Here is a 24350-nt window from a genome sequence, read left to right on the forward strand (position 1 = left end):
CCCAACCCTGGATTATTCACATGCTTATTTGTGAGAGTTGGAGGAAGTCATGCAGCAGGCTGGCAGGATCCACAATAATGTATATCATCTCACTGCACCTAGGGCTTCCATGCAGCAAGGGAACCTTGTCCCTTTTCTTGCTTTGATTCTCTGTCCCCTTCCCCACAGAAGTTGCTCCAAACTATCTCTTCTTCCTCAGCCTTCCAACAGCATCTCCTTTCCCCACCCCTTCAACTAAGGATCCCATCACAGATTTTACTGAGAAAAATAACCCAATTGCTTTGAGTTCTCTCTTCTCGCATTTTCTTTATTTCAAAACCCTTTGGCATTATCCTCCCACCCTCTTCTCCTCCTTCATGTTACTCACTGATAATTAAGTGGCCTTCCTCTTGCCAATGCCAAAGCCTCTCCATGTGTTTATCCCTGCTCACAGTCCAGATTACCTCTTCAATCATCTACTACCATCTTCAATCTTTATCTTCTAGTTCTTTCCCAATTACCTACAAATATGCCCAAATTGCTATCCTTAAAAATACCTTTATAAGAAACATCCATCCTCTTGAGTTGTTAATCAATAAACAAGCATTTCCTGAGGTTCTTCTCAGTTTATACTTCTGCTCTCCCTCTGCCAGACTCCTAGAAAAAACTGTCTCCCCTCCTGGCCTCTACTTGCTCTATACTCATTTACTTCTCGACCCTTTGCAATTTCTTTTTGATGTCACTTAATTTAAAACTACTCTCTGCAAAGTTGTCAGTGATGTCTTAATTGCCAAATCTAATGATTTTTTCAATTCCTGTCTTTCTTTACTTCCCTACAGAAACTGATCACCCACTCTCCTTCCTAGAAACATTCTTTTTTCTCTGAATTTTCATTAAGTTGGTCTCATAGTTCTTACTCTAATTATCTGAGCATTCCTCAATCTCCATTGCTATCTCTTTACCCAAATTATACTCTGTAATTGTAGGCATACCTAATGAGCTCTGCACTGGGCCTTCTCCCTTTTCTTCTTTTCTAGCTCTTTAAAATAAGATTTTGGCAAATAAAAGAATTAAGTCTTTGTAATTGCAAAAATCACATATGCAGAACATCTCATTTCCTAACAATCCTAGATAAATAAGTCATGGTTGCAGTTTTTTAAATTATCATGGTTTTTATTACCTGAGCTTCCATAAGTTGTTTATCTGTAGTCTCAAGAACTTCTTCTCTATGCCTTTCAATATGATGTGCTCTATGATCTATTTCATCCAATCTACGAAACAGTGTTTCATTTTTGTTGTTTAAAGTAATAACCTCATTGGTTACAGTTTTCTTGCTGTCCAAGAGTTCTTGTATACGATTTTCCAGGTCTCTGTTTGTTTGTTGCAGGAAATCAATCTAAATGGAATTTATAATAATACAAAAAAATCTTTATTATATGTATCTAATTCCTGATACATTTTACATAATTCTGCATACTTTAAAAGCTAAATAGGATTTATGACATGAAAAACTATGCTGAACAACTAATTTATAAATATAATTTGATTCTAATTTAGTAAAAAATATATTTAATAAAATTTTCAATAAAACAGATTGACAAACAGAGGGACTGAATGAGCTTCTCATCAGCACAGAAGGCTGAGGAAATAGCTGAAAATTGCTATACCTGTCATGTCACTTACCTCTCCATGGCTATCTGATCTGTGTAGGAGACCAACTTATGGTTGTGGAACTATGGTATATAAATCATATTTTAGCCACTAATAATGCTTAAGATTTACTACCATCACTTTCTTTGCTTCCCCTAGGACCTCTCCATACCCAAATGAGTGGTGAAGCCAAAGAAGGGATTTTGGTAAAACATAGCATATTTTTTTTTATCATAACCTTTTCTAAACTAATTGAACACTAACTTACAGAATCTCAACAAAACAATTAAAATAGAAACACATTAAATCCATTACCTGAATATTCAAGTGAGTAATAAGCTTCTCATTACTGTGATTTCTGGATTCCAGAGAGAGAACATCATGGGAGCGACCACCATCAAGTGCAACTGAGAGCCGTTCTATTTCTAAATCTCTTAATTCAATCTGAGACATAATTTTCCATTATTTTAAAGCATTTATTCTTCAACTCAGAAGAGAATTATAAAAAAAATGCATTTGGATATATCGGAGTGCCAAATGCCCCCCAAAAACAATGTATATCAAACATTAATATACGCTTGTCACCTAAAAATATACAATTACCAACAAAAAATATATTCAGAACAGTGTGTATCGAACAATTCAAAAGATCAAAATATTACAAAAGAAATGTTTACTACATAATTTTAGTCCCTTCTTTGGAAAATTCTCATTCTGATTCAGTATTTTTTTCCTTTTTTTTTAAGCTGTCATATTTGAAGAATTCTGCATGTAACAGAAATTGTTACTAAGGAAAAAATTATCACTAAAATTCAAGGGCAAAAGAAGTGTGACTGAGGTAAATCCAATTCAACATTATATATTGAAAAAGGAAGTATCATCAAGTAAAATACTACTGAACATGAATCTATAGCTCAGAATTGGTTTTTCATCTCACTAAAAACAGACATGAATTGGAGAAGCCAATCCTATACAATAAGCATTTAACAAGTGCTCCCCATGTTCAAAGCACTGGACTACTGGAGACATAAAGAGAGAATAACAGTCCTTGCTCTCACAGCAAAATGGAAATAAAAACAGATACTTCACACAGTACAAGCTGATCAGTTTATATTTGCAAAGTACTTTGAGAAGAAGAGGAAATTATTAATTATGAATTGTGAAATATCAAAAAGTAAATAATTAACTATTAATATAATTTATTATTTAAAATGTAATTTGTAAATTATTAAATCCTTCGTAAAACTTTAATTACCTATAATGGTCTTTGCTTTTAATAGCATCTTTTATCCAAATAGTGCTTAGGTATTTTACAAACTCATATACATAATATATATTTCATTCCAAGAAATACAATCAAATACCTTCGTATAGAAAATGAAAACCAGAACAGTCAAATAGAATTCTAAGAACATTACAGAAAGAGGCTATAATTGTTGAAGTCAGATATTACCCTGAAGATACCAAACTGGTAATCTATAAGTAACTGTGGTTCTTCCTAGACTTTGTAATTCTCAAAAACTTTATTTATAACCACCAACTAATTTTGGAGGGGAAAAAATACAAGATTAAAACAATGAGAAATTATTTAAAATAAAAATAGCTAAATTTAAAACTTTAAGGAAAAAAGATTCAAATTGTCAAATAAAATTTTCATATACAATTATATATCTCCACTAATATTTTAATTCAATTTACCAAAAGAAGATTGGATTAGACAATCTCTAAATTATTGTTGTTGATGTTATTATTACAAATAACAATATCTAAGGTTGCTTTATAAGTTTAAAATCTATGAAATGGAAAAGTCCCATAAATTCCAGTAACAGTATTTATAATGCATAACTAAAATGTATTCACAAATAGCTACAGCTTGCCCATCTCAGCCTCAATATTAAGCAATATTAAACCCTACCTGTTTGCAAGAATTTTCTAATTCATTTTCAGCAGATACTAACTTCTTCTGTAAGTGGCACACGTCTTCTTGAAGCTCCAGAATTCTGAAACACATTGGTGAATAACTTTTTATTTGGTGAATAATTTTTTCAAAAACACAAAATACAAAAATGTTAACTTTTTGTAAAACTGAGGGGGGTCAGAGTTCACCGAAATGCCTTCTGGCTGAAAAGTCTGTGATTCTATGAAAACAATTTCTTTTATAAATTTCCTAATCTGACAAAGCAAACTGAAGAGAATAAAAATGGAGAAATGAGATAACTAACCAAATCATTAAATCAAGAATCCACAAGTTCCCAGAAAATCTAATTAGTTCTGATAAAACCTGTGTTTGGATTTTAATTATCTGAAGAACTGTCTCAACTATAATTATTTATATTTATTAAATATAAATATTTGTAAAAAAAAATCACACAAAAATGGCCTGGCCCACTTTTTCATTGCCATTAAAAAACTTACAAGCTTTAGGTCCCTTTAATTTTCCTGACTCTTAATATTTTCCAGAGATGCATCCTGGTATAATGAATAGGATACCTGGCCTAAATCAAGAAAACTTCAGTATAGATTCTATCAGACACTTTCTTCTGGGTGACTGACCCTGGCCAAGTCACTTCCTCTCTTCTCTATACCTCAATTTCTTCATATGTAAAATGAGGAAATGGGTTTCTAAGGTCTCTTCCAGCTCAAACCTAGGATTCAATATAACTTTCATTGCTTTCTCTATGCTTGCTTTCCCAATGAAGTCACTAAGTATGCCAAGGTAAAATGTTCACATAGTTCGAAATTTGCCTATTTTCTCTTAGATTTTTTAAAAAACTAATATCAAAGACACTTATGTCAATTAGGTTGTAAGAATCAGAAAACAGACATATAGGCTGGAGAAGACCTCCAGTAGGTTGGGTAGATACTTTATCAAATAAGAGAACATCTGTTCTTAAAATATTAGATTCTCTGGAGTGGTAAATGAGGCCCAATATATTATCACTGTTAATTCAGGACTGGAGAGTAGTCATGAACTTAAAATTCACTTTTGTCCTCAATTTGAATGTAAAATAAGGTATGAGTTAATGCATAAGGTACAACATAAAAAGTATACATGTTTATGACAATATGAAAAGAAACAAAAATGGGGGTAGAGGATTACAGAATAAAGAAAGAAAAAAGGCCAAATTTTTCAGCCTCATACACATTTATATTTGTAAAACATTTTAAATACATCAAGATCATGACTAAGACAATAAAAAAATACAGACAAGCAGCACACAAAAACAGCATAATTCAATTACTAATAGTATTATGTTAAAATCATCACAGCAAAATCACTTCTATGACATGTAATCAATATCCTCATCAAATCTATGTTTCCAGATTGGTATGAATGGGCACTAAGGGCACAATTAAGGTAAATGAAATGAAAAAGTTTGCCCCGTCATAGTGTGTGACCTGTCAAACAGAAGTTTAACTGTAACTGCAATAATTTTTTCTATTAAGGCCAGTTCGAAATTTATCCCTTTCTCTCTCTCTCTCTCTCTTTTTTTTTTTTTAAAACCCTTGTACTTTGGTGTATTGTCTCATAGGTGGAAGATTGGTAAGGGTGGGCAATGGGGGTCAAGTGACTTGCCCAGGGTCACACAGCTGGGAAGTGGCCGAGGCCGGGTTTGAACTTAGGACCTCCTGTCTCTAGGCCTGACTCTCACTCCACTGAGCTACCCAGCTGCCCCTATCCCTTTCTCTTAATCATTTTTTATATTAACTACTAACACTAAATTTCAAGCAACAAAGATTTTTCTAATAAGCAAGGGAAAATGACATCTGTCACTACTAGAGATGACAACTAAAGCTTCACACTAAAAAATTAAGGTACTAAACACTTCATTAGGTTTAAGGCAAAAACATAAAATTATCAAATAGCTGTCCTGAGAGAAAGGCTAAACTATAAAATATATCATCAATTAAATACCAAATCTAACCAAAAAGTCTTTTCTATACACCTGTTATCTGCCACCTGCAGAAGGTCAGCAATATAGGGATCATTTGGCTGAGGAACTGGATAGGCACTGATTCCAGAGGGAGGCACAGGTTGGTCAATCTGCATACGCTGGCGTCTAAAAGGAATACTTCTCTTCTTGCCACCTAGAAAAACAAAAATTAAAAATTAAGACAAAACACTCACACCATAGAACTATTTACATGCAGTAACATTTTGTTACAAAACATTTCTTGTCTACAGACTTAACCATATTTACATCCTTACAAGAAAATAAGATTTCTGGTGTCTTCTTTCACAACATAAGAAATATGAAAATATATGTATTGCATGACAGCATATGTATAACCTATATCACATTGTTTACCTCCTTAGGGACAGATAAGATAGGCAGGGAGGGAAAGATTTTGGATCAGTTTATATAAGTCTTCCCAAGTTTTCTGTTACCATCCTCATCATCATTTCTTAAAGCACAAAACTATTCCACCGCAACCGTATACCACAACTTGTTCAGTCATTCCAATTCTTTGCCACCACAAAAAAGAGCTACTATATTTTTGTTCATATGGGTCCTTTTTTATTGTTGTTTTAAAGGCTTTAAAAACTAAACAGAGTAGTTTTATTTTCTTAGAGGTTATCAGGAGATACTAAAGATTATTGACGCTACTCGGCATCTTCACTTAGGAAAAATTATTCTGGCAGCAATGTAGAGGATGGACTCAAGAAGACACTGAGGAAAAGATATTTACCAATTATTAGAAGGCTAGTGCAATAGTCTAGGCAAGAAAAAAATTAGTCTAGGCAAGAGGAGATGAGAACTATGATTATAATCATCTCATATCCACCAACTGAGCAAAGTTGGTAAAAAATAAACATACTTATTGATGAAGGGACTTTGGAAAGAATGGGAAATTCACTGCTGGAGGAGCAATGAATTGGTCTGACTCTTACAGTAAACATTTTAGAACTCTGCAAGGAAAAGTTATTACATTTTTCATAATTTTTTCCCCAGTAAGTTCACTACGGGGGCTATATTCTATATATCCTCAAGAGGTTAAAGCAAAGAAAAGATTTATATGTACAAAAATATGCAAAGCAAAATAATTTGTAGCAACAAAAAACTGGAAACAAAATACTGCCAAATAGGAAATGTCTAAATTTATTTCACCATGGCATGTGATGGGAAATAAGGAGTGCTGACTATAAATATATTCAATGCAACACAGGAAGATTCATAGAAATGATACACAATTAAGAAAGCAGAGCCAAAAAAAAAAAGGTATACATGATGGCTACAGCAAATTAAATATAGAGATAGAATATAGTTCTGCTTTATTAACTGATTGAATGGCTGACAAAGAATTGGATAGGAATAAATATCTATCAATTGGAGGACAGAGACAGATGGTGGTATGTAGATATAATGGAATGTTACTGAGTTGTAAGAAATGATAAATACAAAGAAACATAGAAAGATTTACATGTTCTGATAGAGAGTATAAAGTTAAGTAGTGCCAAGAAAACAATATATGCAACAAATACAACATTGCAAATTGGAAGAATAAGCACAAAAACTGATCATGTTGCAAAATTACAACCAAGGACTGATCACATGGTATGATAGGGATATGATTAGTGTTTTGATGTTAAAAGATAACCCTACCGCAAATATTAATAATATGGAAATAGGTTTTGAACAATGATAATGTAAAACCCAGTGGAATTGCTTGTCAGCTCCAGGAGGAGGGAGAAAAGAGAGGAGGGAAAGAGCATGAATCCATGTAATCATGGAAAAATATTCTAAATTAATTAATTAAAAAATGAAAAACTTTTTCAAAAAAAAAATTACAAACAAACATGGCCCCAATGAAGAAAAATGAGATGGCACTCTATTCCAATGGTTTATAGAAGTATTGCATGTTATCAGATTTTTTATTATGTACTAATCAGTTTTGCTCTGATTGTTTTTCTCTTTCTCTTAAGAAAATATAGTATGTTAAATTAGATAGCTCTCTTGGGAAAATAAGAGGGAAAGGTACTAGGGAGAAATTCTGGTAATTTAAAAAATAGAAGCTAATAATAAAATTTTTAAGAAATAGTCACAGCAGGTATTAAAAATCACAAAAAAAATGCAACTGATTTTAGTCAATGAGGAAAATCCTGGTTACCACACCATAAATCATTTCTCATTTAGCTGTCCTTGTTCAATCAACTTAATATCAAATAAGAATAAAGATAAGAAAATGTGTAATGCAACTGAGAAATTCAATCTGACATTTTAAAAAGAGAATGGAAAATGATTAAGGTAGCAAGAAATCACTATTTCCTAAGAAATGTTTAACTAATATAAATCAATCAACAATGAAGAGACCAGAAAGGGTCAGAGTTAGTAAGAACGTGATCTTCTTAACAAGCAGAATGATATGACCATCACAGGAAGCACCAATTTATATAAACTTATTATTGAATAGAGTGGAGGATAATTACAAAAAATATCAACTCAGAAAACTCACAAAAGCAGTGGGGGAAACCATTCATGGAAAGCTTGGCAAAAGGTCAATTTATACAAAGTTATCAACAAAAACACATGAAAATGAACCTGAAAGTTTTGACAACAGGATGACTAAAAAAGGAAAAGATGACAAAAATTCTCTAATAAATGATTTTTTTCATCACTGTTAGTGAAGATGTGCTTCATGAGAAAGTAGAAATGGTCTAAAGAATTGAAAGATGAGAAAGATCATGGAACTAGAGTAAGTACAAACAAAGCCCACTGCTAGAAGTGGCAGGTTTTTTTTTCCTTTATTTGGATCGATATATATATATTTTTAATTTAGAGTATTTTTCCATGGTTACATGATTCATGATTTCTCCCCTTTGTTTCCTCTCCCCTCTCCCAGAGCTGACAAGCAATTCCACTGGGTTATACATGTATCCGTAGTTCAAAACCTATTTCCATGTTATTCATATTTGCGGTAGGGTTATCTTTTAACATCAAAACATTAATCATATCCCCATTGAACCACGTGACTGATCATATATTTTTCTTCTGCATTTCTGCTCCCACAGTTCTTTCTCTCTGGATATGGATATTCTTTCTCATACATTGCATTGCTGCTAGTAGAGAAGTCTATTATATTCAATTGTGCCACAGTGTATCAGTCTCTGTGTATAAGGTTCTCCTGGTTCTGCTCCTTTCACTCTGCATCAATTCCTAGAGGTCATTCTAGTTCACATGGAATCTGTCCAATTAATTATTCCTTTGAGCACAATAGTATTCCGTCACCAACAGATACCACAATGTGTTCATCCATGCCCCAATCGATGGACACCCTGTCGTTTTCCAATTTTTTGCCACCACAAAGAGCAGAACAGCTATAAATATTGTTGTACAAGTGTTTTTCCTTATGATCTCTTTGGGGTACAAACCCAGCAGTGGTATGGCTGGGTCAAAGGGGGGGCATTCTTTTAAAGCCTAGAGGTGGCAGTTTTGAGCGTACTGGGAGATCAGTTCTTAAGGTTTATGAAATAGGAAGACTTGAAGAAAAAAATCTCAGACCCTATTTTTAAAAAAAGTGGATCAAGACTATGTCACCAGTCTATGTGCCCTTCCTAGCTATACAAAATCTTTATGAGGAAAAAAAAAGCATCAAGAGCATCTTTGAAGGTATAAAAAGGAAACAGATTCTGAACCAATATTCTTCAGCAGACCACATTTTGATAGTTACAAAATTGACCAAAAAAGATGTATGGAATACAAAACCCCACTTTACTTACTTGTTTCTTTTTTTTTTTACTATAAAAAAATTTTTACTCCATAAAACAAGAGAATGCCTTAAATGAAAGGGGCAAATAACAAAGTCACAGGTCCAGTCTGTCCCTACCCTTATCCCCAAATAAGATCTGAATTACTCAAAGGAGTATGAGCCTAACTATACAGGAAAAAAAAAATAGATAAAGACTGTCAATGCCCAGAACTGAAGAAGAAAGGAAGCTAATCTTTGCCTTTGGGAAACTGATCAATGTTTTAAACAAGCCAATGCTCTTTTTTGAAGCAAAGGCCCATTGTCTTAAACTCAAAATTCATCCAACAACTCCTTTAGGCCATGAGTCAGAGAACAGCACAAGTTCTGAAGCAGTAAAGTTGAGGTCAGACATCACCAAAAGAGATGAGACCCAGACTAAAGTTAGTTGTCATTCCTCTCTCTCTTGGCAGGATCCAGACCCACAGAATAAGGTGCTTATCACAGTTTGAACTGGATGTTTTGGATGTTCCTTGGACAAAAAAGAACAGATTTTCTTGGTCCCAAATCCAAATTCTCTTCCAAATTTGCTTATTTCTGTCCATACCACCACCTCCCAGAAATCTGCAAGCTCAAAATTGGTCTTGATGTCTTATCAGACCATACCCTACACCCTCCAATCAATTTTCAATTCTTTTTAATTCTACCTCAATATATCTCCAATTTGTTTTCTTCTCTTCACACAAATAGTCATCTCTCATTTGGACAAGTGCATTAGTGTCCTTTTTGGTCTCTCTTCCTCAGTTCAATTTAACCTCCACATTGCTGCCAAAGGAGTTATTCCTAGAGTGTAGGTAATGTCATCCCTCAGTTCAAGAGGCTCTCTCTATTGCCGTTAGACTTATATATAAAATCCTCTGTCATCTAAAATCCTGGTTTCTTTCCTCTCTGTCAAACATAACTTCTATTACTCACCTCATGCTCAGGCAGTTTTCTCCCCATCAGCGATTCATTCGATGCTCTCTCTCTCTCTCCTCTCTGCACTTATGTTGCTTAAAATCTTGAGTATCCCTCAACCTTCAGTTTATAGTCCATCTCCTACTTTAGGTATTTCCTGAGCCTCTAGCTACCAGTGACTAGTAATTTGTTTGAATAGATTTTAAACATATGAATGTCTGTCTGCTGTTTCTTCTCATAGAATATAAACCCCTGAAGGGAGAAAGTATTTCATTTTTGTCCTCATATCTCAAGAACCTAACAAAGTGTCTGGAACATGATAGGTGCTTTAATAAATGCTTCTTTGTTGACTGCAAAATGATCTATAAGATCCCTTTCAGATCTCAATCTGTGATCAGTCATATTAGCAAAACAAAGAACTGAGTCATTATCACTGGCATTGAAGCTCTCCTTTCTGGAGTTATCTGGGTCTCTGAGAAATGTAATAAATAAAGTTAATATTGAAGGACAGAACCAATCATTAAAGCCCAGCAAGAAATGACCTATTATTATTCAGACTCTAAACTCCCCTCAATTTTAACTTGACTCACATAGACATAGACAGGTAGCTGCTGCCACTAACACTTGTCTTCCCTACCTGGGGTCTGTACCACTGCTTGGAGGTTCTTTTCTTGGAGTTGCTGGATTTTTTCATTCTTGGCTTTGCTCTCCTTCTCCAACACTCTCAATTTATGAGCATACTGGTTATTCAGAAACTTCAAGTCAGCTGTCTCGATCTCCATTTTTCTTAATTTGACTTTCAAATCTTTAAAAGAAAAAGAGGTAGGAAAAAATATCCCAAGGGTCACTCTAGAAAAAAATCAATGGAAATTTATATCTACACTATTCCTCCATATACCAAGGTTCTGGAGAAGAAAGTGTCAGAACAATAGGTCAAGATATAACATCACTACCACAGAAATGTTATTAACATGGGGATTTTAAATGGTTTGCTTTTTAATTAATTCTTCTTTCATACCTAAAATTCTGGCCAATTTGTAATAAAACCATGAAGACAAACTAGTGTAGATAATAGATCAATCAATTATTTTTCACATTTCGTAGTAATTATGGATGCTATTTTCTACTGTAACAAAATTTTGAAAAGACAGCAAACAGTAGTAAATGTTTTGGGAAACTGGGGTGAGGGGAGCTAAAAGGAGAGAATTATAGCCTCTGTTAGTGTAGTCTCCTCTCAGTCACCAAACCTGCGCCAGGCAATTAGTTAATATCTCCAAAGATATGATATTATTGAACTGAAATGAAGTTCAACAATATTATAGAATACATGTGTTGACTTGTTTTTACTACCATACTCCACTATTCTTATTTCCAACTGTTAAGAAACGATATTTCAGGAAAACACATTAAATATTGGCATTTATTAATCTCTACGGAAACTGTAATTGATAATATTTACTTTACTTCCAGATAGCATAAATTTTCAAAGCATAAAAAAAGTAGATAGAGAGGATCCTTGCCTATCTGTCCTTTGTTTCTACTCCCTAATAAGAAAAGAAGAATTGAAAGGAAAAATAATATTTCCTATATATACACTAAAGTAGTAGTATAACAAAGCTTTCCATATACTGAAAAGTAAAGTTCAAACATAAAACTGAACTTTTTTTTTTAAATCCCAAATTTTCAGTTACCTTTTATACTTATTTCTGATTGTTCTTTTGTCCTCAATAAATCCAGATGTAGATCATTATTTTCCCTGGTCAGTTTAGCATTTTCTTTTTTATAAGGTTCCAAAACATAATCAAAATTGGCACTTTCTTTTTCAGCTTTTCCAACATATAGTTTTGTTTTCCGAAGACTCTCCGTTGTATGAATAAGGTCACTGAAATTACAGGGCACTAGAATATATCAGTATGTGTAATTAAACCACTAAACTTTCTAATAGCTGTGTCATAAAGTAGTAGCGATTCCATAACATTACTCTAATTATTATCAGGTCTCATGAAATTGTCAAACATTTTCTTTAAAAAAAAAATCACTCTAAATTTACAATGAACACTATGCAACAATTTTAGGAGTGGTAAGGAATAATGATACTTATTAATGAAAAATAAAACAATGTCACTACCTGTACATTGTTGAAAATCAAACAACTATAGAGGCTCCCTGATCCTTCCCCATGAGCAGTTTTCTTTCCCTTGACTTCTAATTTTGATATCTAAATTTGGCAGGGTAGTTGATGAGAAAGTTTAAATAAAATATGGTTCTATCAAAGATACAAATTTACTTATTTAAAATCATCAAAAATTAACAAATCAGAGTTAACTCTCCTCAAAGTAACTGCTCTCTAGAGATTATAGATGAGAAATTTAATATTCTGCTACAAAGAATAAAATTTTATGTAAACATGCATTTTTGGAGGCATATATTTTAATAGTGAGAAAAAGTTAAATTTGTTAATTATTAAATTGTTCTTTGGGTTTTATAATTAACACCATAAAATAACTATTTTTAAATTATAAAAACATAAAATAAATATAAATTCTATTCAAACATTTATCTTAAAATATTACAACTAAAAAAAGGCCCTTTTTTGTCTTTTTTTTTTTGGCAGAAGAGAAGGAAAGGAAAACTGATTATTAATAATTGATACAACTGTTCTCACTGACTGGAAATAAAAAAAAATTCTCCCTTCTAGGAACTTTGCTTAAATGGTAAAAAAAAATTGGTAATTACACTTTTTAACTCCAAGTCTACCTATAAAAAAGTGCAAAGGGAAGAATGGAAAGGGAAAGTGCATAAGGAAAAAAAATAAGGAATTTAAATGTCTACAAAATCCTGAAGATGACAAATATAGTCACCAACTATAAATGAGTTTCACTCTAGTGTATGGAAGTACTCAAAAACTTTTTATAGGAACTTGATAGAAATTAAGATGAAAACTGTAGCCACTATTCTACTACCACTAATTGGTATTCTATTCATTTTATTAAGTATTTATGTATCTCAAGGTTCATTGCTACAGGAGATAAAAAGACTTTCAAGTAGTTTACAATATAGCAATTCCAACAAAATAAAATATTTACAACCCAAAACTCTGAAATTACCAATAACACATCATAAATAGATCTGAAGTGGGGGGGTGGGGGGCTGGGGGGAAGTCTTCCAAACTAGGTTTTCCTTAAACAGTGAAGTTGTATATCAAACAAACTCCTCTGTTAGACTGTTCTGTGATGGCAGGGATCTCTATGAATACCTCTCAGGATCTAGCACAATTGTTTTGCCCACAGTATATGCTCAATGAATATTTGTTAAATGATTTTTTTTTTGAACCTACAGAAACTATTTCTAGAATTTGGCACTTGATTCAAACTATGTCTCTGTCATCATTTGACAGTGGCCTCTCTTTCGGTAATTGAACTAAATTTGGTTTTTAGCTTTGCATCTATTATTCCCAGAGATATGAAAGCACAGAAAAAAGAGAAATACATTTAGGAGGGGAAAATGTGTTATTCAAATTTTTCTCATTCCCTCTCCTTCCTTGGCCTTCAATATCTATTAAAACTTAAACATAAAACTGTGAAGATTTTCATGACAACAAAGCAGTCCTGGAAAATCAAATAACCATAGGTGTAGGTACTGATGTGATTTTTCCAAAATGTGAACAAAACAGCTATACATATTGTTCTAACAATCTTGTTGAGATAAGCCGCACTATTATTCTTACAATTCATATAAGTAGTTCTCGTAACTATTCAGCAGCAGTTTTACTTTCTTGATTTTTCCAAATTTTCTCCTTTTCTTCCTTTTTCTGACTCACTGACTAATTTCTGCCTCCTTTACAATTTCCTTAGCACTTTTAAAGATTAGAGAAGAAAAAAAATTAAACATTAATCTTTCAATTAACCTATAAGTTAGCAAATCTGGCAAAATACTTTCTAGAAAATAAGGTTGAAATTGTAAAATAAGCTTTGTGTTAAAAATTATTCATAACCAAAGATGATCATGAATTGATTATCAATGGACATTAAAAATAACAGTATACTTATAAACAACTTTTCATTCAAAGATCTAAAGTCATCTTATAAAACCAAGGTTCTTAACTTGGGATCTATACTTGATGTTTTAATATTGATTACTATATTTCAATATAATTGGCTTCCTTTCTCATCCTAGGTATTTTATTTTAAGCATTTAAAATATTATTCAGAGAAACTAGTAGATTTTGCCAAACTACCAAAGGGGTCTATGACACAAAAAAGGTAAGAATCCAAGCTATAAGACTAACTTATTTATTCAACTAAATGCTACTATAAGTTACTAGTAGTGTTCACACTAAAAATACAAGGTTTAAAGTTTGATGACATTTTATGATTATTTTAATGTTTTTATTTGGTAGGCAAAATAAAGTATCAATATATGGCCTCAAGCACATTTAAGAGTAGACTCAGGGGGCACTGAGGTGGCACAGTGGATAGAGGGCCAGGCCTGGAGTTGGGAAGACCTGAGTCAAAATCTGACCTCTGACACTTTCTAGCTGTGTGACCCTGGACAAGTCACTTAACTTAATTTGTCTAACCCTTGCCCTTCTGTCTTAGAGATCTGTCTAAGACAGAAAAGAAGGGCTGAAAAAAAGGAGTAAAATTACAACTATAAAAATATTCTGATACCACTACTCTAGAAATATATATTAAGAGAACTCAAGTAAGAAAATTACAGAATAAGAGGAGAAATACCTCAGAGTTTAGGTAATACACAACATCCAAGACCATATTACAGAACTGAGAATTTCTATTAAAAGTGATCAAGAAAAATATGGACCTTGCAGACAACTAAATAAAAAGAAAAATTATAACAGCTAACTTTGAAGAATAGTATAAAAATGTACAAAATTCACCAAGGAGGAAAGGTAGAAATGGTTATTATGGACCATACACAAGTGGAATCTTAGAAAGTATATGTGAATTTCAGATGGCTCATAACTTTTGAAATCCTAACATATTCTTTATTAAAGCATATATTAGTTACAACTATAGGCAAAGTTCACAGATATTTAAATTTTAAATTCAATTATTTATTTGTACCTGAAAAGTTTCTCCACCAAAGGTAAACAATCAACACTCAAAGGCTGTCGATATCCCATCTGATCCAGTCTTTTTCTGATGTTAATAAATTTTCTTTCTGCAGCTGTACTCATGGTAAATCTCCAAAATTGTTTTTATCACATCAAAAATTGATAGCCTGAAAAAGAGCAAAATATTTCAACATGTTTCCATTAAAGAAGTGAACAACTATTTAGAGAAAAAAGATTTGTTTGAAGTTTATTTGTACATAAGACAATTATGTCATGCTTCTTTTTCCAAAAGAATAATACTTTCTGGAACTTTTGTAATACTACAGAATTATTTTATATGTCATGTAACATAACATAAAGTTCTGCACATAGCTGCATGTTTCAATTCTTTCCTAGTTTAACATTGACTACTCTTCTCCCTGGATTAAAAGATACCTATCCTAAAAATTGTCTAATAATAATTTCTTGTTTTATAGCACCTTACTATTACTGAATCTTTGCCAATTAATATAACACAAAGTTCACAGGCCCAAACCTACCAAATCATTTTCCACATTGTGATAGTCTAATATATAAATCTTCTCTCACCATCCCAAACATCTCCCATCATCAATTTTTTCTGGTATCATTCCTTTGAGCAACTTGCCTGTTACAGCCCTGACTTTCTGGATTCCTTTTACAGTCAAGTAACAATGCGATCACCTCCACAGAAGGGATCTGTCTTTCCTAGGGTACAGGTCCTGAAGAACAAAAATGCCTGTAATGAACAGAAATGCACCTTATGATCTAAGGATTTAGAAGCCTGCTACATAATAGAAGCCTTTTACTTTTCTGATATTAACTCTGATAGCCTGCAAATGATTTTGGTAAACATACATTAATTTTTATCTAGATTTATAGATTACAAAACAGGTTTACATTCTATTAATACATTTTCTAACATAACTATCATAACCCTATGAGATGAGTCAATCTATATATATTTAAGTATTTACTATATACACTTGAGAATAAGGATAAAAAGTAAGGCAAAAATTCCATTTTCAGATAAAGAAATCAAAACTATCAATAAGCCCATGAAAAAGTGTTATAAATCTCTAATAATTAGAGAAATGCAAATCAAAACAACTCTGAGGTACCACCTTATACCTAGCAGATTGGCTAATATGACAGCAAAGGAAAATAATAAATGTTGGAGGGGATGTAGCAAAATTGGGACATTAATGCATTGCTGGTGGAGATGTGAATTGATCCAACCATTCTGGAAGGCAATTTGGAACTATGCCCAATGGGCTTTAAAAGAATGCTTATCCAACCATATCACTGCTGGGTTTATACCCCAAAGAGATCATGAGGAAAAAGACTTGTACAAAAATATTTGTAGCCGTCCACTTTGTGGTGGCAAAAAATTGGAAAATGAGGGGATGCCCTTCAATTGGGGAATGACTGAACAAATTGTGGTATCTGTTAGTGATGGAACACTATTGTGCTAAAAGGAATAAAGAACTGGAGGAATTCCATGTGAACTGGAATGACCTCCAGGAATTGATGCAGAGTGAAAGGAACAGAACCAGGAGAACATTATACACAGACAGATACACTGTGGTAAAATCGAATGTAACGGACTTCTCTACTAGCAACAATGCAATAATCCAAGACAATTCTGAGGGACTTCTGAGAAAGAACGCTATTCACATTCAGAGAAAGAACTGTGGTTGTAGAAACAATGAAGAAAAATAACTGCTTAATCACATGGACGATGGGGATATGATTGGGGATGGTGACACTAAACGATCACCCTAGTAAAAATATTAATAATATGAAAATAGGTCTTGATCAATGACACATGTAAAACCCAGTGGGATTGCTCATTGACTAAAGGACAGGAGTGAGTGAAGGGTAGGGAAAGAACATGAATCATGTAACTATGGAAAAATATTCAAAATTAATTAAACTTTAAAAAAATAACAATAAACATATTCTTTTCCAAAAAAACCCCAAAAATCCTGCCTTCAAGAAGCTCACATTCTAATAAGGGAGACAATATACAACTGTATACACAGAAGATATAAACAAGGTAAACTGGAGGGAATCTCAAAGGCAAGACATAGGCATTGGGTATGACAGGGAAAGAATTTTACACTATGTGGGATTTTAACTGAGCCTTAAAGGAAGCCAGGGAATCCAGGAAGCAGAGATGAAGAAGGAGAGCATTCTAGGCATGGGGGACAGCTAGTGAAAAAGCACAAAGCAGAGACAGAGTATCCTATATGAGAATCAACAAGAAAGCCAGTGGATTATGATGCATCTGTTGGGGCGTAAAGTGTAAACAAAACGAAAATGTAGGAAGAGGCCAATCTGTCAAGGGATTTGAAAGCCAAAGGAAGGATTTTTATAGCTGTTCCTGAAGGCAACTCAGGAGCCTCTATAAACTCCCATAAGTAGGATTAGGAGCTAGGCATATTACATGGTAAGACCATCCCATTAGAATGATATCTGTGGTAGTTAAAAGGAGGGTAGACTGGAGTGAAGGAGATACTTGAGTCAGAGAGAACAACCAGAAGACTAATGCAATCCAGGTGAAGGTGACTATATAAAAGAGAGGTATGAAGATAGAAATGATGAGACTTGGCAACAAATGAATATGTATTGGGTGAGCACAAGTGAGGGTCTGTGGTTATACAGATACTGTATAACTGTAAGGACAATGATGTCCTCAACAGTTTAAAAAAAAGGAAGTATGGAAGAAGGGAAGGAGTAGAGAAAAGAGAAAATGGGTTCTGTTTTGGATATATTCTAGTACTTGATCTTCCAAAGACCATAAAATTCTATCCATTAAAAAAAACAATTCAATCTTTCTATTTATTTATAAAAGTAAAAAATTAGAAAACTCATATGTTCAACAAATGGACAATGGCTGAACAAATTATATTAATATAATGGAATATTAGTGTTAAAAAACCACTAAATATGAAACATCCAAGAAAATATAGTTATATATGAAATGTACAAAGTGAGATCAGTACAACCAGTACTATATCAATATTGACTATTTAAAAAAAAAAAAACCGCCAGGCCATAATAAGTGTTCAAAAAGAACAGTTAGAACCAAACACAGAACTATTGATTAGTTTAAGATCAGAAAAGGAGTATATACAGCAAGGGTATATTATATATTGTCACTTTATTTAACTTAAAGGCAGAGAGCATCATGCAAAATGCCAACCTAGAAGAATCAAAATCTGAAATTAAAGCTATCCAGAGAAATGGCAGTATTCTCAGATATGCAGATAATTCCATTCTGAAGGCAGAAAAGGAAGAAATAAGAGGCCTTTGATGAGGGTGAAAGAGGAAAATATAAAAGTTGGCTTGAAACTTCACATCAAAAAAATTAAGACATTGGTAAAGAGAAGAAATGGAAGCCACTTCAGATTTTATATTTCTGGGCAAAGGATTACTGCACGGAGCAAAGAAAGCCATGAAGATTTGCTCCTTTAAAAAAGCCATGGCATATCTGGAAAGCATACTAAAATGAAGAGATCACTTTGCCAACAAAAATCCCTACAGTCAAAGTTCTAGTTTTTCCAGGAGCAATGTATGGTTTTGAGAGTTGGATTATAAGGAAAACAGAAATCCACTGGAGAAGCCTTCTCAGAGACCCTTGGACAGCAAAGAGATCGAAAGAGTCAATACTTAGAGAAAATTCACTGGAAAGTCAAATGATAAGGTTGAAGCTGAAATACTCTGGCCACATAACACCAAGGCAAGACTCACTGGAGAAAAAAACCCCTAATGTTGGGAAAGACTGGAGGCAAAAGAAGTTTCCAGAGGACGAGGAGAAAAAGTCATTGAAACAATGAACATGAACTTGGACAAATCTCGAGAAATAGTGGAGTGATAGAGGGGTCTTGACAAAAGTGACCCACAACAAATACACTTGTACACAAAACAAGAATTTTTTCTTGTTATTCATCAATTCATCTGTTTCTTTGTTAAATGCTAAGGCCTTTAGGCAAGATGATATGCTTTATTTTCTCTCAGTATCTGTTTTGCTGGTGGTTATTAAGTTTATAGTTATTTTTGCAAATGAGCATTACATTAAGATTACCTCTGAAGTAACTAAGTGCGTTGTCAATCTCAAGCCACCCGTGGCCAGATGGGCTTTAAAAAGCCCGGGTGGCCCGACTCTCAGTCTTTGCCCAACCCTCGAAGGGCTTCTGAGTATATAGACTGGGAGCTCCCTGAGAGCAGGCACACTCAGTCTTTCCTGGCATTCCCAGCGCACACCATTGCGCCCTGCACACAGCAGGAGCCTGATAAATGCTTGTTGCCTAACATCGGTAAACGCTAGCAGGTCAAATTACCTAAGAGTTTTAAAATGCCGAACCAGGGATTCTCGCAGCCGGGTTCCGGGTTCGTCACCCCCACCCATTCCCTCCCCGCCAGAGGCCGGGCAGGACCGAGCCGAATGGGGCGGGGCCGGGCCGGACCGGGCCGGGCCACGTCGGGTCGAACGGCAACTGCTAACTCCAGGCCCCGCTTCCACCTCCCCTCCTCCAGGGCGGCAGCATCGCCCACGAGCTCCCTCGGCCCCGGCCCTCCCTGCTGCAGCCTTACCAAGAGCTCCAGCTGCTTCCTCCGGTCGCATCGCCCAGCCCCAGAACCGTATCCTCTTCGCTCTCACCTCTTTTCACCTAAGAAGCCAAACCAGGCACTAGAACAGTTTGAAAATGGCGCGGGAGAGACGGAACTAGCAGGCCAGGGTGGAGGCGCCCCCGTTGCCTGGTAACACGAGGGAGGGGGAGGAGGAAGAGGTGATACCAGGAGGCCAGGGAGACCCGGCAGCCGCGGCAATGGCGGCGCCACAGCGTACCGGGGCCCGGAAGCAAAACGGCTGCCCCGCTAACGCTAGCCTACAGCGACCTCTAGCGGAGCAGGAAAGTCTGGTCCGGTGAAAACACACTGAGCCTTGGCAGTACCACGTGAGCATGAAAAAAAAACAGAACTGGCTACTGGAAGATCCCAAGACTCAAGCACTAATAGGATGACCCAGAAAATAGTGATAGCTGTTGAGTCGGAAAAGCCCAAGTTCAAATCCTGACGCACATACTTACTGGCAGTGTGATCCTGGGCAAGTCTCTTTAACTTCTGTTTGCCTTAGTTTCCTTATCTGCAAAATAGGGGTAACAAATAGGACCTACTTTTCCCAGGTGGTTGTGAAGATCAAACAAAATAATTCTTTCAAAGTGTTCTGCAAATCTTAAAGTGCTATGCTATTCACTATTATAGCTAATATTATTAGTATATTATAATTCATATATAATATTTAGTAATCACCATGAGTATAGAAATTGTGAGTACTTACCTGCCTCCCGTAGCAGCCCTATACTAAGAGATTATTAAGGGGACAGCTATGTGCCTCAACGGATTAAGAGCCACGCCTGGAGACGGAGGGAGGGGAGGTCCTGGGGTCAGATCTGGACTCAGATACTTCCTATCTGTGTGACCCTGGGCAAGTCACTTATCTCCCATTGCTGGTCCCTTACTGCTCTTCTGCCTTGGAATCAATACACAATATTGATTCTAAGACAGAAACAAGTCTTGATTCCCTCCCCACTCCAGGCTACTTTTGTTTATATGCAGGTTATATCTATCAATATGTACTATAATCAAAATTAGGCCAATTTAGTATTATGATAAAATAATTATAACCTCAGGACCCCCTGAAAGAATCTCTGAGGTCTCCGGAACACACTTTGAGAAGCACTGTTCTAGGTGATAAGGACAGGAAAACAAAAGTGAGCCAGTCATTTAAATACATCTGGAATTCTACCCTCTCCAAGAAGTCTTTCCTGGTTGATCAGAAGAAAGCTGGCTTCTTTCCTCATCCTGTAATTCCTCCTCTGAATCTTCAACCTGGCCATAGTGGAGGTGCCCTAAATGGAGAGAAAGAACAAAAATAGTTTCAGCTATAGAGAACAGCATGAATAAACAATAGGAACTTCTTTCCTCGTTCTGCAATTCCTCCTCTGAATCTTCAGCCCAACTATATGCATCTTTCCTTCTTCACCCCTTTCTTACATTTTCAAATTCCTCTTGGGGACACAATTTTGTGGAGGGGACTAGGCGGGCCTGATTCCCCTTCCTGCTATGTTCCTGGCTTTTGTACTTCACCTTCATCCTCCTTCCCACCCTGACCCCCATACTTTTCAACTCCCTTTTGTGTGGAATCTTTCTCCTTCCACAGAATGAAGCTCCTAGAGATCAGGGACTGTCTTTCTTTTTGTTTATATTAGAATCCTCTACACTGGAATGCTATCTGCCTCCAAAGAAAAAACCATGGGAGTCAGATGGATGTAGATTAAAGCATATTATCTTTCACATCAGTATATTTATGGTTTTATTTTATGGTTTGGGTTATATGAGTGTGGTCTTACAACAATGACTAATATGGAAGTGCGGTTTGCATGATAATAAAAACATTTTTTAAATACAAAGAGGAATCCCCTACAATTAACACAGTGCCTCTTGATCCTCATGACAGTATTGTGAGATAAGTACTACAGGTGTTACTAGCGCCTTCATCTCACAGGTCTGGAAACTGAGACTTCGGAGAGTCTCACCCAGCTGGTAAGTGTCAAGGGGCAGAATCTGTACCCAGGTCTTTCCTGACTGTTTCTAGCTTTCTTTCCACTGTAAAAGTATATACTTAGTTCCTGTCTTCAGTTAAGTTGTAATCAAGTTGAAGAGATAAGATATAAAACACTTGAAAAGAAAAATAACAGTACAAGTGTAAAGGGAGCCAATCAAAGAAGTTGAAATATATTTTAGGGATAAAAAGAAAAAAAAAACAGATCCCTGTAAAATGAGAGGATTAGACTAGAATATCTCTTAAGGTTTCATGGCCCTATGGGCTCACATGGGCAAAGAAATCTTCATAGAAGAGATGGGACTTGATCTGAAACTAAAGCGATGAAAGTAGTTTTGGATAAATGAAGAAGGACAAAAATGGTTCCAGCTATTCAATACATCATGAATAAACAATAAGAACTTACGTGAAGAGTTTGAGGGATAACAAGTAGACCATTTTGGATTAAGTATACAGCTAATGTAATGTTGTGCATAGAAGAAGCCTGGAAAAGAAGTTAGCCTGCAGGACTTGGAGGCCAGAAGATCTGGGTTCAAATTAGAGATAGGTTTTAATCTATGTGAGTGGAGGAAGACCAGATTAGGGCTATATTATGAAGGGTTCTGAAAACTAAACTAAGGTGCTTGGACTTTGTAATTATTGAATCCTATATATAAGAGGGAAGGTTTGGGAAATATAATCCAGAGGTGAAAAGGACCATAGAATTCAACTAATCCAACACTTCAAATTATATATGAAGATCAAATAAGGGCAAGTGATCTGGTAGTGAAGGGTAGGATGGATTAGAATGAAGAAGAAACTGGGGACAAGGTATTAGTTAAACACACACACACACACACACACACCAAGAAGTGATATGAACCAATGAGATCCTGCATAAGACTGAAGGCAAAAGAAATGAGAAAGAAGAAATGAATGTGAGAAGTAGTAAAAAGAGAGAATCAACAGAATTTGGTGGCTAATTAGACATCACACTTGAATTGATTGAAATGGACACTGTAGATAAGGGAGAAACAGTAGACGTCACACTCCCATGATTGAGAATAGAAAACAATTTGGTTTAATTTGTCATATAGAATAGAGGAAGATGAAGTTCCATTTTGAGTTCCAAGGCAATTTATCTGGTCCAGTCTCTGGGTATGAAATGCTGAAAGAAAAATTAAGAGTATGAATATCATGACAGGTTCAATTATTACTGAAAATATATTAATTTTAATGGCTAATATTTATATAGCACTTTAAAGTTTGCAAAGCACTCTAAAAATATTATCTTATTTGTTCCTCACAACAGCCCTGGAAGTGGATATTATAATCTCTGTTTTACAGATGGAGAAACTGAAGCACAGTAAGTGACCTACCCAGGCTCATATAGTTAGTATCTGAAGCTGGATTTGAATTCAGATCCTCTAACTTCATGTTTCATATTCTCTCCTTTGTGCTCCTTGCTGCTTCTAGGTCCAAGGTGCCCTGAAAATAGGTCTGCCTAGCTCTCATAAAAAGTCGCAATGATCTCTACTCTTTCTACTCATGTTATTATTGAAGCAATTACTTTCTAAATAAGCAAATGCTTTCACCTTGGATTCTTCCCTCCATTTTCTGAGTTTCCTAAAGAAACCTCCTAAAAGGAGAGCTAGGCAACACAGTGGATAGAGCACCAAGCCTGGGTTCAGGAGGACCTGGGTTCAGATATTGCCTCAGATACTTCCTAATTATGTAACCGTGGGAAGTCATTCAACCTCATTCGCATGGCTCTTGCCTCTTCTGCCTTAGAATGAATACTTAGTTTCATTCTTAGAAGGTAAGGGTTTTTTAAAAAGAAAGAAATATCCTGAAACAATGAAACAGCTTTTTAGCTAGTTGCCACCCGAGGATGTGACCAAATCTTCATGGAATATATTTGTTTTCCCATTCAAACCTTAGTATTTGGTGGAGAACTCAAGGTAGAAAGAAAGTGGCACCAGCTCTGCAGACCTCATGGGGCTGTTATAAGTGTAACAGCACAGGACTGTTGCTGGTGCAGGGGATGGGAAAATGGACTGTTCCTCCCTCTCTAACTCAAACCACAACACCCAAAAGGCAGGCAGAGACCCAGGCGCAAGCTCACCTGGGAGAGTCCTCGTGGCAGCTGTCCTGTGCATCCAGGAACCCTCTCTGCCATGTCAAGGGATGGCTCCTGTCCTCTTCCCACCCCTCACAGGAAATCTCAGAACCAAGTTTCTTTCCTCAGATTTCAGAGAAGAAGGAAGAGAACCAGAGGATGGAATCACTCCTTTTCAATTCTATTGAGTAAGCAGCTCTTCCTGGTTGAATGGCTCATCTCTGACTTAGCATTAATTGCAGCAGCCCTTTCCTCTC

The 24350-nt window shown here is 35.3% G+C and overlaps 1 protein-coding gene across 1 annotated transcript in view; it reads right to left on the reverse strand.

Annotated features, from left to right (window-relative positions):
• CEP135 (centrosomal protein 135) overlaps window positions 1–16072 on the reverse strand; it is an 87085-nt gene extending 71013 nt beyond the window's left edge. Inside the window, exons 1-8 of the mRNA XM_044680405.1 lie at window positions 15993–16072; window positions 15357–15513; window positions 11964–12154; window positions 10910–11077; window positions 5577–5718; window positions 3545–3629; window positions 1945–2073; window positions 1160–1375 (exon numbers count right to left, since the gene is read on the reverse strand). Of these exons, the coding sequence (XP_044536340.1) occupies window positions 1160–1375; window positions 1945–2073; window positions 3545–3629; window positions 5577–5718; window positions 10910–11077; window positions 11964–12154; window positions 15357–15469 (1044 nt within the window). The 5' untranslated portion in view covers window positions 15470–15513; window positions 15993–16072. The remainder of the gene's footprint in view (window positions 1–1159; window positions 1376–1944; window positions 2074–3544; window positions 3630–5576; window positions 5719–10909; window positions 11078–11963; window positions 12155–15356; window positions 15514–15992) is intronic.
• Between the last annotated feature and the right edge of the window lie 8278 nt (window positions 16073–24350).

This window comes from Gracilinanus agilis, chromosome 6 (assembly GCF_016433145.1).
Source record: "Gracilinanus agilis isolate LMUSP501 chromosome 6, AgileGrace, whole genome shotgun sequence".
NCBI classification, from domain to species: Eukaryota; Metazoa; Chordata; class Mammalia; order Didelphimorphia; family Didelphidae; genus Gracilinanus; species Gracilinanus agilis.